At 39.1% G+C, this 13368-nt stretch overlaps 1 protein-coding gene across 2 annotated transcripts in view; it reads left to right on the forward strand.

Moving 5' to 3' along the window:
* NDST4 (N-deacetylase and N-sulfotransferase 4) overlaps nucleotides 1-10846 on the forward strand; it is a 105893-nt gene extending 95047 nt beyond the window's left edge. For both annotated transcript variants that reach the window (XM_010709954.3, XM_003205731.4), the window contains exons 12-15: nucleotides 549-658; nucleotides 4659-4761; nucleotides 5058-5578; nucleotides 9800-10846. In XM_010709954.3, the coding sequence (XP_010708256.1) occupies nucleotides 549-658; nucleotides 4659-4761; nucleotides 5058-5177 (333 nt within the window). In that variant the 3' untranslated portion in view covers nucleotides 5178-5578; nucleotides 9800-10846. The remainder of the gene's footprint in view (nucleotides 1-548; nucleotides 659-4658; nucleotides 4762-5057; nucleotides 5579-9799) is intronic.
* The last annotated feature ends 2522 nt before the right edge of the window (nucleotides 10847-13368 follow it).

The raw sequence follows: 13368 nt of genomic DNA on the forward strand, positions 1-13368 counted from the left end.
TGCATTCACTCAGCCTGGGCACTCAAAAACTTAATAATTCATAATAAGCCCTCATGATAAATATAAAACACGTTTGTCCAGAACAGTTATTAGCATTGCTTCTTGGTTCTCTGGGAGACTTTTGATGCATACTCTTAACATTTGCTTGTGCAGGTCAATGTACCTTTACATCACGACAATTCTAAATTAAAAAAAAGAAAGAGAGAGAGAGAGAGACCTTTGCTAACAATTTTGCAAGGCTGATGGTAATTCTGAAATAAACTACCACAATATCACTTTTGAACATTTAATTGTTTGGCTTCTGAACATTTAATTCTAAGATACAAGCATTCCATCATTTTTCTTATTCCATGCCAGACTTCCTATGGACACACTGTAAACCCTTGAAACATTTTTGCACTCCTTCCTTATCTCTCTGACTCAGAATTCTTTGGCATTTGGGTTAGGTTTGTTAGATCTAACTCTTCCTCTGAACAAGAAGGAGATAATGTTATTCCTTTCTTCAACCTCAATCTGTTTCTAACTGACTGGCATATTTATCCCCCTAGTTGCTAATTATTGATGGACAGCAGCTAAGAAGTGACCCAGCTACTGTGATGGATGAAGTGCAAAAGTTTCTTGGAGTCTCTCCTCACTATAATTACTCTGAAGCTCTAACGTGAGTCTGTTTCTTTATCATCTGCTTTACAAACTTTACTACTTTAATACTTATCTGAATTATAGACAGATTAATATATCGTTAATTGCAAACAACAACAAAAACTCACAAGAAAAACAATTTTGCAAAGAAAAAAGCAATTTTTTTAAAGTTGTGTTTAAGATGCATTCAGTTTTCCCCTAACTTGCATACATGTATTATAGAATTTAACTGCAACGCATACATTTCCATGTGCAAATTCTATTTCACACAATATACAGAGCAAATGATTGCTCAGTATTTTGTATTAGGAACAGAATAAAGGCCCGTGTTCATGTAAAAAATGTCTGCTATCTTTAAGTGCTAAACCACAGATGCCCAAGATGTTTTCTCTGGTTCTAGTGCTGCTTTCCTAGCTGCAGTGATTAATATGTGGGTTCAGTCGATGTAAGTTGTGCATGTACAAGCTCAGCATACATTTGCAAATCACACTGTTGAGCATTATGACATCCTCCAGAAGCTGAAGACCCCCAGTGTTAAGTCTAAAAAGATTAGTTTAAACATTTTTACCACATTTATGTAGCTGTTTAATGGCAGAGATTAGGAGAACAGCATTCAGTATGGTGGGATTCATCTGCTTGCAAAGTTTGCATTTATTGTAGACCAAATACATCATTCCCTAATCCTTTTTCCATAAGTGATTGGGCCAGTTCTGTTGCCTTTTTCCCAGCAGCAGTCAGGCACATGGCGTGGGTGGATCTCCTCTGCACGCTGGCAGTTGGGTGCAATTATGAACCACTACTTGCAGACCTCAACCTGGGATACAGGGGAAGATCAGATTTTCATCTGACGCTGGAAACTCTTTGTTGCCTGGGATGCCAGCGCTGCAACTGGAGGTGCTCTGCAGGAGCCCAAATCAAGGTCTTTACACAGAGTGGAAGCCTTGTGATTGACTGCCTGCAGCCTCTGGCTTGGAACTAGTGACTGCAGCTACAATGAGCCCGGATCATATTTCTCATCCTTGCCACCCGGAGGATAAGACTTTCCCCAGAATAGGGGATTAATGGCCTATGTGGCACTTTCTCTTTGACATGTTTCAATTCCCTGCAGGAAGGCAGAATCTTTGCAGAGGCAGGAGTGGGCTGAATTTATCTCTACCCTCCTAGTCCGACAGCAAATTGTAAGAAGCTTTTGCACAGAACATCTCTGTATGAGGATCTTGTCATCATAAGCAGAGCTGCACTGGAGGAGTCCTGGCACATTCGTGGGCTGAGAAGCCTTGTGCCCTGATCAAGGCTGTTCCTAGCCCATGACAGAGGGGTTGGCACAAGGGAGAGCATCTGCCTTCCCTTCCTGCATACTGGCAACAGGAAAACTGCCAGAAAAATGAGGACACCAAGGCCCCTCTGGCCCCACACAGTTTCTTCTCCCTCTATAATCTGTCTTCAGTATTGCCTCTGGTGGGAAGGTTATACTTATTTAAACTGCAGGCATGAAGTGAGAGCTGAGGTCTGCTGCTCTTTGACTCTCAAGGACATTGCTCTGCCAAAATTCTTTTCTAGAGGAGAAGTTCTGGATTTCAGAATGTGATTTTTTAAGTCGTTAGTTTCTAAAGCGGAGGAAATACAGTTGAACTACTGGTGCTCAGAAAACTGCTGCCACACATCTGCAGGGCCTTCTGCTTTGCTCTAATAATACACACCTACATGCATATGGCTTCCTTTCTGTAACTAAATTAAAGTCAGAGGAGTAACAAATAGGGGAAAAAATGGCATCTCCTATGTTTTTGAACAGAAGAAAATGTATTGCAAAAAGTTCTATAAAATTATGCAATCACCATTTAGAGACACTGAGAATGCAAATGTGTGATGGAAGCCCACACCTCTGTAAGGATTTAGAATGGAAAATGAAAATGCGTTAAATGATGTAGTGGCTTTATCTTAGACCAGTCAAAGTAATAGGATAATTCCCAGTTGCTACTGCCTAATAACTGCATACCACACAGCTTTAAAGTCATCACACAGCAGCCTAAGGATACAGTCCTGCAAATGCAAGCGAGCAATAAGTTCATTATCAGTCATGAGTACATAAACATCCCATGGGAGAGTAATGTTCATGCAAGGACCAGAGAACCAGCCCTTCTCAAGCTGCAGAGTGAACAGAGCAAGGAAGTGCATATTACACTGGGTTGCCAGCTGGATCACCATCTCTTCCACACATCAGGACACTCTCTTCCTGTTGAAGTAGTAAAACCCAAATGGAAAATGAACAAATATTGCAAGGATCAACACGTAACATTGGTAGGAATACACTGCGATCATCAAGCAAAGTGCTAGGAGAGGGAAAGAAGTCCAAGGTGTTTCATGAAGTTCCCACCTGTTTCTATTCTACTCAATTATGTTTACAGGAGCCCTGAGATTTTTGTAATACCTGGACACAGTAGGTTGAATTAAGTCTGAGATGCCTTTTCCTCTATCCAGAAAAGCCCTCTCTTCTACTATCTAAACTTATACATTCCTTTAATAATATTCAGTATGCTAAGTCTGAGGCAGAAATATTGTTCGGGGCATGGTTTTGCAGTTTTCCTTTTATGTCACATACTATATTACTTCTCCTCTTGGGAAATTAGTGCAAGCTAGCTAACGTGCTTCTGTATGCAATGAGCAGAAGGAGAAAGCCAAAGTAGAAAGGATTCTATCATCAATATACCCATTTAATCAAAGATTTATTTATTTTAAATTGATACAGCTATTGAAACAATTTAGGAAACAAGGATCAGGCTTGCAATAATAGGCTAGGCAAGAAAAAAAAGGTGAAGAACATTCACTCTTCTCCAGAAATTAGTTCTGTACAGCAGCAAATCACAGGTATGCCTATGTTATATGGACAGATGCAGGGCAGAAAGCTAGTCTGTAACTAATTAACTCCATGTTCCAGACAGTTATACTTCATCCTTCTCAAACATCTGCTGAATAGCAGGAATGAATCTTTTCAGTGCTTTGTGCATGTTGCAAGTACCACTGCAATAAATCCAAAACACTGTGTGTTGTTCATTCCTTAGTGAGTATATGCTTTAATGTCTTAATCCAAGATTCTTATACTTTGAATTTTAGATATCAAAATCAAATTGCATATTTCATATAATATTGTTAAGACAATGTTTATATTTTTAATCCCATCTTTGGAATGGAAGTGATACTTAGGCCTAATGATATGGAACAACCAGCTTCTCAGGTGGAGTTCAATTACCAACAAGAAAACAGCCATTCTGTCAGAAAACATAAGCACTACTTATTTCACTCAAAAAATCAACATAAAACATTTTTATATTGGATTTCTTATCATTTCATAGTCCAATCACACACTTTAATTTAGAAATATACTTAAGGATTGAGTCTGTGTCTGTCAAAGTCTGCAAAATATATCAGATTGCTCTTTTTAACCTCTTTGACAGTACTGACCTATGATATTATCAGCTCCTACTGGCCATCTGGAGCACTTTTCTAGAGTAAAATGATAATACTCTTGAGAATACAGTGTGCATACTTCCAGGAAAAGGGTTGGTCAGTAATTCTCCAACAAAGGTTTCTTTGCTCTTTGTCAACTGATCAAAATGTAAGCACTGATCCATTGATCTGACATGGATAACAGCTCTGAACAAAACCAGACTACAAAATAGGAGTAACAGTCTGGAAGATCTTTGAGGTTGTCCTTCAACTGGAATCCTATAGCTCTACATTTGAAACGTACTCTATATGCTGGGCTACCAGAATAAGAAATAGATAGCACAAGTAGAGTACAGTGTGAAAAACGTATTGCCTAGAACCACTCTCAAAATGAATTGGGGGCAAATATTAAATTATCAAAGTTTTCATGAGAGGAAAGCTACTTCCCACTCTGTTCTCACTATTTATGTCATCTAGAGATGTGTGCAGCCATAATTGTTAGCTAACTCTGATATTATAGTAGCTGTGAGATTCTTCCATGATTAAATCTTACATATAATTATAATCTTTTATAGGTTTGACCCTCAGAAGGGCTTTTGGTGCCAATTACTGGAAGGAGGGAAAACAAAGTGCCTGGGAAAAAGCAAAGGTCGAAAATATCCACCCATGGACCAAGAGGTAAAGGCTTTACAGAGATTTCAGTTAATGTTTTTTTTTTTAATACAGGCGCTATGTTTGAACCCTAAAGCAAGCACTTTATAAATAGTAATAATAAAATAAAATCACTGGCTTGGTATTCTTAAAAACCAAAATTTTTCAATGATCTCTGAATAGTTGGAATCCCTAGAAGAAGCTCTCCCTAGGAGGCAAGCATAACTCCCAGGCACCCCACTGCATGGCAGCACGAGCCTGCTACCATTTTCTGCAGGGTGGGCCTCCTTGTCTGACTATTTGTGTTGTTTCCCCCCTCACAGTCCCGAGATTTCCTGTCAAGCTACTACCGAGAGCACAACGTGGAGTTGTCTAAGCTGCTGCACAGGTTGGGGCAGCCCCTGCCCTCCTGGCTGAGACAGGAGCTGCAGAAGGTCAGGTAGCACACACGGGCAGGGGTCCAGCCAAGGATCATTTCCTTCACCGTGAAACCCCTGCTTCTCCGACTCACCTGTGACCGTCAGTAGAGGACCTCGTGAATAATGCTCTTTCTTTAAAAAAAAAAATAAAAAAAAAAATAGAAAAGAATAAAAAAAAACAAGTGTTTATATGCACGTGCTGACAGTTATTAGCATCAACCCCTTTTGTCAGCTTCCAGGAAATAATATGGAGCTATGTGGCATTACTCTTTACCCAGAACAGGATTCGTGCATAGTCTAGTCCCTCTGTTCACCAGAAAGTACCAGAAACTGTGTGTAGGACAGATTGACTTCAGTGTGTATGACAAATTGCAGTCTGTCAGGACACAGTCAAAGGATGGGAACATCTCTCGCCGGATTGTGAGGTTGGTCGACTCCTGTTGTTTTTTTTCCATTCAATTGCACTCCAAGTTTTCCTAATATTTCACTGGGGAATTGAGCACTGTGCAGCCTGAATCCTTCGTGTTTATGATATATGCAACATACTATTGTTATTTTTGCCACTAAATGAGGTAGACTAACTTCTTGTCTCTTTCTTCTTACCTCTTGCTTCAATGGGCTTATGGTTGGACAAAATGATCTTAGTTACCCCTATTCTTCTGGATTTCCTGTCATAACTCACAACAGTCTGTGTTCTTACTTCTGTTGCACACTTTCCTGCTTCAAAAGAAGATATATCCTTATTTACTTAGTTACACATATTGTTGACGTACAGCTCAGCAAGGTGGCTCTCCTCTTAGATCTAAATGAAATCCATTCACTTTCATCTTTATGGGACTGTTTTGCCTCCCTCTTCATCATATCTGCTCAGTTTCTATAACAGCTGTGATAGAGCTCTGAGATCTGAAGTTATATTAAATATTTTTTTCATAATGCCATGGGACTCCTTAAAACATTATCAAAACCATTTAAAAGCTAAACAGGCCATTAGAGAAATGTACTGACAACAACCTAATGTTGTCAATTTTGATTTTAACTGGAAAGTTTTTGCTCTGAAGCCTTCAAAAGAAGAGGATGGGTTAGGCATTTAGGGTCTCAGTCTGAAAACTATTACAGAAAAAAATCTCTAATGACCCAAGCCATTTATTAAGTTTTTGAAAAAATCTACAAAGACCATTGAAGAACAGAGTATTTCTGTAGATCTTAACAGAGTTGAATGTACAAATATATCCACTGTGTATCACAGATACATTTATGATGAATATGTTTTTATGCCTACATTTCCACATATTGCATGTATCTAGATCAGGTATACACTTAGTTCCAAATACTTGTGGGTTTTTTTGTGCCCATAAGGAAATGAAAGAATTTGTTACTAAAAATATAATATTATGAACTGCATTTTCTTGTCAGATCTGTGTGGGCAGGGTTGACAAGGCTGAGCAAAAATTCATTGGGAAACTTGAGCTGGGTAAAAAAATAATATTTAGTCACATTAGTCTTGTAACAACTTTTTCTCAAGGAAACAAAAGTTTTGCTACACGTTCTTTATTCAGACTTCCTTGAAATAGTTTCTAAACACAAGCCCTTTCAGGGGATGCATCACAACACCATTTTTTCTACCATTTTTTTCATCGACAAGCCCAGGGGTTCCCACAGCTATCTTGGATGCATTTTGCCCGCAGCAAGGGCAAAATAGTGGTGGCACTTCTTATAAGTGTCCTCTGGCACCACCTACTGACACATTTTTCTCTCACGTGTCCTTTGCTTTCCTCTACCATTGCCCAACAGTCTTCGCCTGGCTCCCTTTCATGTCCCTTCAGCCCTCTAATCAGTCTTAGCGATACCCTGGTCCAGGTCCCTATCTCACATGAGGAGCCAGGAGCCAGCCCTGCCCTCCTTGGTTCCGCACACAGCCCATGGAGTTGCATGGGGAATCAGATGAAGTGCCACCAGCACCAAGTCTCTGTGCAGCCCCTTGCGCTCCTCGTCTCAACCTCAAGCCTCACATTTTCTGCACGAGAACTCACAGTAGGGCAGGGAATGGCACAGGGTCAGGCATCTTCTGCTGCCACACAGGCACAACTTATCCAATATCACCAATCCAATGCCTACCTGAATAGAGGAAGACATGAATATACAGGAAAGCCTGAAAGACAAATGTTGTCTAATCTCATATTTGCTTTTAAATACTGAAATGATATTCATGTCCCACAAGTGAGACTTCTACTTCATTTTACAGGTGATAGAGAGAAATAACATTTCTAGGACTCATTTCATTTAATCTCAAAGTAGATTTCTTAAATGAGTGAGATTAATCTTGCCTCTTCCTCGTCAATGATTGTTAAAGGCAACTTGTTCAGAGGGAGAGTCCAGCTGAAGAAGTATAAAGTGAGATGAGCTAAAATGTAAAATGTAAAGCAAAATATAAAACATCTAAAAGTGACTCATCATCATTTAAAAGATGAATAATTAGTCCTCAATTACAAGCTGAAGAAACATGAAAAAAGTTTCAGGATTTTTTCAAGGAAATGAGGCAAATGCCATAAAATCCAGAAAATTTCTTTTTTGTTTTTAGCTTTTTCTTTTTTTAGGGGAAAAAAAAAAAAAGAATTTAATCTTTTCAACTCTCAATTCTGTAATAGCATCATGTCCTTAAAACGCATTGGACTTTTTTTATATCTCATCGTTATTTTTTTAGTTTGAATGGGCTCTGCATTACCCAGAGATCTCGTGTTCCATTGAAAACTGACATTTGAAGTGACTTCATTATGTGTCACATAAAGATGAAATAACAGCATTTCAAAGTTTCATTCCTTCCACTTGTAATAGGACCCATCAACACAGAATTTCTCCAGATCAGCACATTATAGAGGAGCCTTTGTGAACTAGCTGTAAATGATCTCGATTTCTTTTATACCTTTGATATCTCTGACCATGTAATTGTTGGGATTCTTAAAGACCAGCAAAACAAATGCAATAAAAATGAAACATTTATTCACGGCAAGGGGGCTGCAGCTCTGAAAGATAATTCTGGGCCTTCGTTCCTATTCATAAGCTGCAGGTTTTGTCTCTGCAATACTTCCATGAGGTGCAAGCTGTAAATCACACTGAGTTTTACATCCCGAAGGCCTTGAGGGCTGCAGTTATCTCCCATTGCCCTGGAAATACTGATTCCTATATAGGTTTGAAGTAGTACTGCTGCACTAAGAACCTGACCTCCTGCTCACTGGGACCAATAGGAGTCTTCTCATTAATTCCAGAAGACCCTGGCTTGCCCCAGGACCTGGTTTTGTCAAGCACAGTCTGCGTGACTGAAGTTTCACTCCACCCTATCACTGCTGGAAAGCCAACATTAGCTTGATTTCTATTACGGAGCGCAATTTCTTCCTATCCTGTTACTTGATCATTGCTGTGGCATAGCTGGGGCTTCCTGACTTGCTGCCAGCTTTGCCATATCACTGCCACCAGCTGTGCACCATCCCCCACTCTAGCACCCCACAGGGCACTGTGATCTCCTCCCGCAGCACAGGTCTCTATCTGCTCTCGTCTCCTCCATCTCTGACCACGACAAATCGAATACCACAGAGGCTGACGTGGGGGTTAGGGTCTACTACAGCAGTTTTGATAACTGAAGTAGAACTTTGGCCCTCAGAAAACCAAGCCTATGTAATTGAGGTTCTTTTTGAGTGAGAAGCAATTAGAATGGCATCCAAAAACTTCTAAATTATGTATTGACCTCTTAAGGTCTGAAATAAAGTTGCCAGATTAACTGCTTATAGATGTTTTCTAATAAAACAAATTTTCTCTCTGATATGGAATCAGACTGCCAACTGTCCCCAAAACAAATTAAGATGGTGACATTATAAATTCTTGGGGGAGGAAAATGTGGAGTAATGAAAGCACTGACGGGTTGAGGCTCTCTGATGCGATAAGGCAGCAAGGACATGCCCTGAATACGAAGGCACAAGCTGAATATTTTCCCTTCTCCTTCCTCCATGCTTATCTTAAATTTTGAACCAGAGTAGTGCATGAAAATTACATAACAGGCAGAGCCTGTGAGAAAATGGAATATTGCTCATCTCCTGATCCATCAGCCAAGAATGAATGGGGTGCAGGGAGCTTGCTTCAGCTGAGCTGGGCCACCTTAAAGTTAGACATCAACTCCCAACTCGTTATTTAGTTTCAACAGTAGCAAATTATTTTTATAATTGGTATAAAATTGATGTTTATAATAGGTGAGCAAAATACCATCCAAACAGGTGCAACATAGGTATATAAATCAGCAGAGATTAAGTGTCCAATTTTATTGTATTTAAGTAAGATTAAATTCACTACTATTGTTGTGAGCAGCTTTGTTTGCACATGCTATTTAAGTTTGCCATTTCAGCTCTCATTTAAAGTACTCACTCTCTCTCTTATCGGTAGATACTCTCTCTCTGAAAAGGCTAAAAACTCATACAATCACCTCACTAGACTTGTCCTCATCCGCATCAGAACATGAAAATTAGCTTTAAATGTTAGTCTATCCATCACTGTATTAGCTCAAATATCTCTGGAACTGTTGCTTGAAATATTTTATTTTAAGAAAAGCTTTCTTGCAGGAAAATTCCTATATTGTCCTTATTTTCTCTTTTTTCTTCCAGTTCATCCTCTTAGTGCAACTGCAAAGGTGTGGACCTGCCTAAGGATTTGTCTCCATCACTATCCTATCTAGAAAAGCTACTAAAACCAAATGAGGACTTGCAAACAACACAGATTCTGAAGTGATCAATGTTCTAGTGACTGGATAACTTTTATAAGACTTAATATCATTTCTGTAGTATTTCAAAACAAAAGACATTCTCTTGATAGAGTTGAGGAAAAACTTCACAGTCTTGCCCAAGCCTTTTCTTTGTTTTTTTTCTTTCTTGCCCCATGTGACGACAGCAAATCCAGATAAAGTACTCGGTGTTGAAGAAAAAGAAATCAAAATGCATTTTAATCACTCAAAGTATTTTTGTTGGGGGGTGGTGAGGGAGGTCAAAGTCAATATTTGCTGGAATTGTTTTAAATAATTGATGTGAATACACTTTATTATTAGTTTTCTCACCTCTGCAGAATAAACACTTCTGATGGTGTATTGTACTGAGAGCTTTTATTTCCTCTCTCGCACTTTCTGAGCCAAAATCTACTCTTGAATGGCCTCAGTGGTGTATTTGGTGTTGCAGACTGACTCAGCACCTTCTCCCTCAGCAGTCTGGACACATTGGGACGCACAGTGCCCCATCAGCTGCCTCCCTCCTCGCAGGCAGTATTAACTAAGTCAAGTCTGGGATCATCAAGGGTGGTTTTTTCCCCCCTAAAATATCATGATGCTTCTATTTTTTATTATACAATATTCATTTGTTTTACAGATCTATGTCAGAATGAGGTTAAATCACATTACAGCCAAGAATTCCTAGTGCAAACTTTAAAGAATAAGAGATTATGTCTCACTAGAGCTTTTTTTGGTTAATTGAATTAGGAGTGGCACTGCAGACCAGATCTTAATACTAGTCTGGCTTCTTTCTGGATCTGGTTGATGCTTTCAGACAGGGAGATGTAGTAGGTAAAGTTTTCGAAATATTTTCGGGCTTCAAGTCAGCTTTTCAAAAATGACTTTCAGGCCCTCAGAAACCGAGTGATTGGCTTTCTATTGTAATTATTTGTTAGCAATTGAATCAGACAGCCAGGCTCTTTCGAAAGCCTGCACAGACATTCGCCTGTCTGCTTCTTTGGATCCCAAATGCCTTTATACATCTAAATGAAGAGATTACTGAACAAATGTAGCTATTTTTTCCTGTCACTCGTTCTTTCCTAATCACCTCTTATTTTTTCTATCTATTTCCCAGTGGGGAAACGAAGCCCTGTGGAAATCACTGCCAAAACCCAACAACAAATCTGAACAGCACCTGTATTTTTACCTAAAAGAAAAATCTTATTTAGTAAAAAGATAGAGGGGTTCTTCCAATAAAAGCACTATTCCTATTACATTCATTAATGCTTGCATTTCCCCTTCCAGCTTTTGGAATCATGTTATTCTCTCCCAGACAAAGAGAAATCTGGAAGCATTAAAAGCTCTCAGCTCAGGTTTTTTCTACACACAGTTCATGAGAAGTGTAGAAGGCCATTTTTTTCATGTTTGTAAATAACCACATTCCAGTTAGAAATTGATTTACAGAATTACAGAAATAAATTCTAGATGTAATTTATCATCAATTTCATGAAGAATTAACAATTTCCAACAGAAACCAGACTGATATTTGCATTTCAGTCCGCTGCAGCTGTTAGGTTGGGGGAAAAAAAAAAACATTTAAAATATCTAAATAAACTCATACGTTCCACTTTTTGTTTACAAAGCCATTTCTTCCTGATGCAGCTAACTCTGATCAAATATGGGCTGGTTTTATAGCCCTCTTTCTTCTGGAAGAGGACTGTAACATGTTAATACACAAATCTGTTTTCACCACGGAAGGTCAACTAGGTTTATGAGCTGGTAGTTACAATTATCCTGTGGTTTTTTTCAGAGGTTATTTTCAGCCAGAGGAAGGTCAGTGGTGGGTGGAGGGGGATTCCTTAATCTGTCTAACTTGCAATTCCATAAAAACGCTATGGGGGTTCAGAAAAGCTCTCTAATTTGGGAGATAATTGCTTGCCATTCAATTGACTTTGTACTTACTACTTCTCTAACTCTGCTGTCTCGCAGAACTTATCTGCAAGCCACATTCCCTGTTGAGTAATTTAACTTCCTTCCATACTATGATTTAAATTACGAGAAAGAGCTGGATATCTGAGGGATGAGTTCTTACAGAACTTCCTGCAAGTCAGCTATTTATAGACATTTCCTTTAATATTTTTTGCTTCACTGTGTTTGCCCTGGCCAAGGAATCATCTCTGTGTTAATCTGCATGCCCTCCAAAGACACACAGTTCCCAGTAACATCGACGATGATTTGATATTCTCATAAAGGAGAGATTAGACTCACCAACAGAAAATGTCGTTTAATGATATTATAGTAACAGCACATCTTCCTTCAGAGCTTTGTGTAATCACACCAAGTAAGCAAACAAAAATTGTTCTGCAGCATGAAGCATTTAAGATTTTATAAGCAATCTTGGCTACATAAAAAGCCTTTCAGTTACCCTATAATGACTAAGGGCTGGAGAAACCCATGATTTTATTGATGTGAAATTCTCCATGCAATACATAACCAGGCAGTTCAATTTGAGCACCAGAGCCAAACTCACTACTGCCCAGATTCACTGCTAGGAAGGAAGCCCATGCCTCCCAGTGGCCTGAGGCACACCTCCAGCTGCACACCACAAACCCACAGTTTAAGAGGTTCTGCTTTTATCCCTTCAGATGCATTCAGCATTTTTGGTCTATGTTACCAAGTGATTACCCACCATATGGTAGCCAGGTGTAAGAGGCACCAGAGCAGTTGCTTGTCTAAATCCATGAATTGAACTTGAGTTCCCTTCCAAGACACCAGAACCTCTGATCAGCTCAGCAGGACTAAGAAGGATGTTGGAATCCTATCAAGGTACCACACCTATTACTGCAAGAGATTTCTGTACCACATACAGTAAAACCCAGCATAAACTGTAGCAAGAGTGTTTTATACAGAAAAATAAAAATATGTATTGAGTCTTCACTTATTTGTTTACTGTATGGAAATATAGGGCTTATGAATATCGTAAGTTTTCTGTCTTGGGTATGTCTTGTTCTCTCTCCTGCTAAAGGACAGCTTCCTTGCTGTACTGTGGTCTGCTTTCACTGTTTCTTTCTCTCTACCCATCTTCCTTTGGGGCTGCATCTCAACATCACTATATGCTGTTCTGCCTGTAATATTTCAATAGCAACCATGTCTTCCTGTACCAATTTCTTATGTTCCTAGCATTCACTGAGGAAAAAGATAATTCACAAGTAGGCACCATCTTCCATTTCATAAACTATATGCATTTTAATTACTTTTGGATAACCTCATTAACTGACGTAACACATACTAGGAGTGTGATGAGGTTTTCTTAGATATTGCTAGTTTTCTGCTTTATTCCTACACTTCATTCAAGTGCCCAGCTCCGATTCAGGGAGCTACTCAGTTATAAAGCAAGACAGCATTGGATGGCACCACGTGTAAATCTGCCATCATTAAGTTGGGAGTTGAAGTTAAATTATAAACTGTCATCATAAG

Source organism: Meleagris gallopavo, chromosome 4 (assembly GCF_000146605.3).
Source record: "Meleagris gallopavo isolate NT-WF06-2002-E0010 breed Aviagen turkey brand Nicholas breeding stock chromosome 4, Turkey_5.1, whole genome shotgun sequence".
Taxonomy (NCBI): Eukaryota; Metazoa; Chordata; class Aves; order Galliformes; family Phasianidae; genus Meleagris; species Meleagris gallopavo.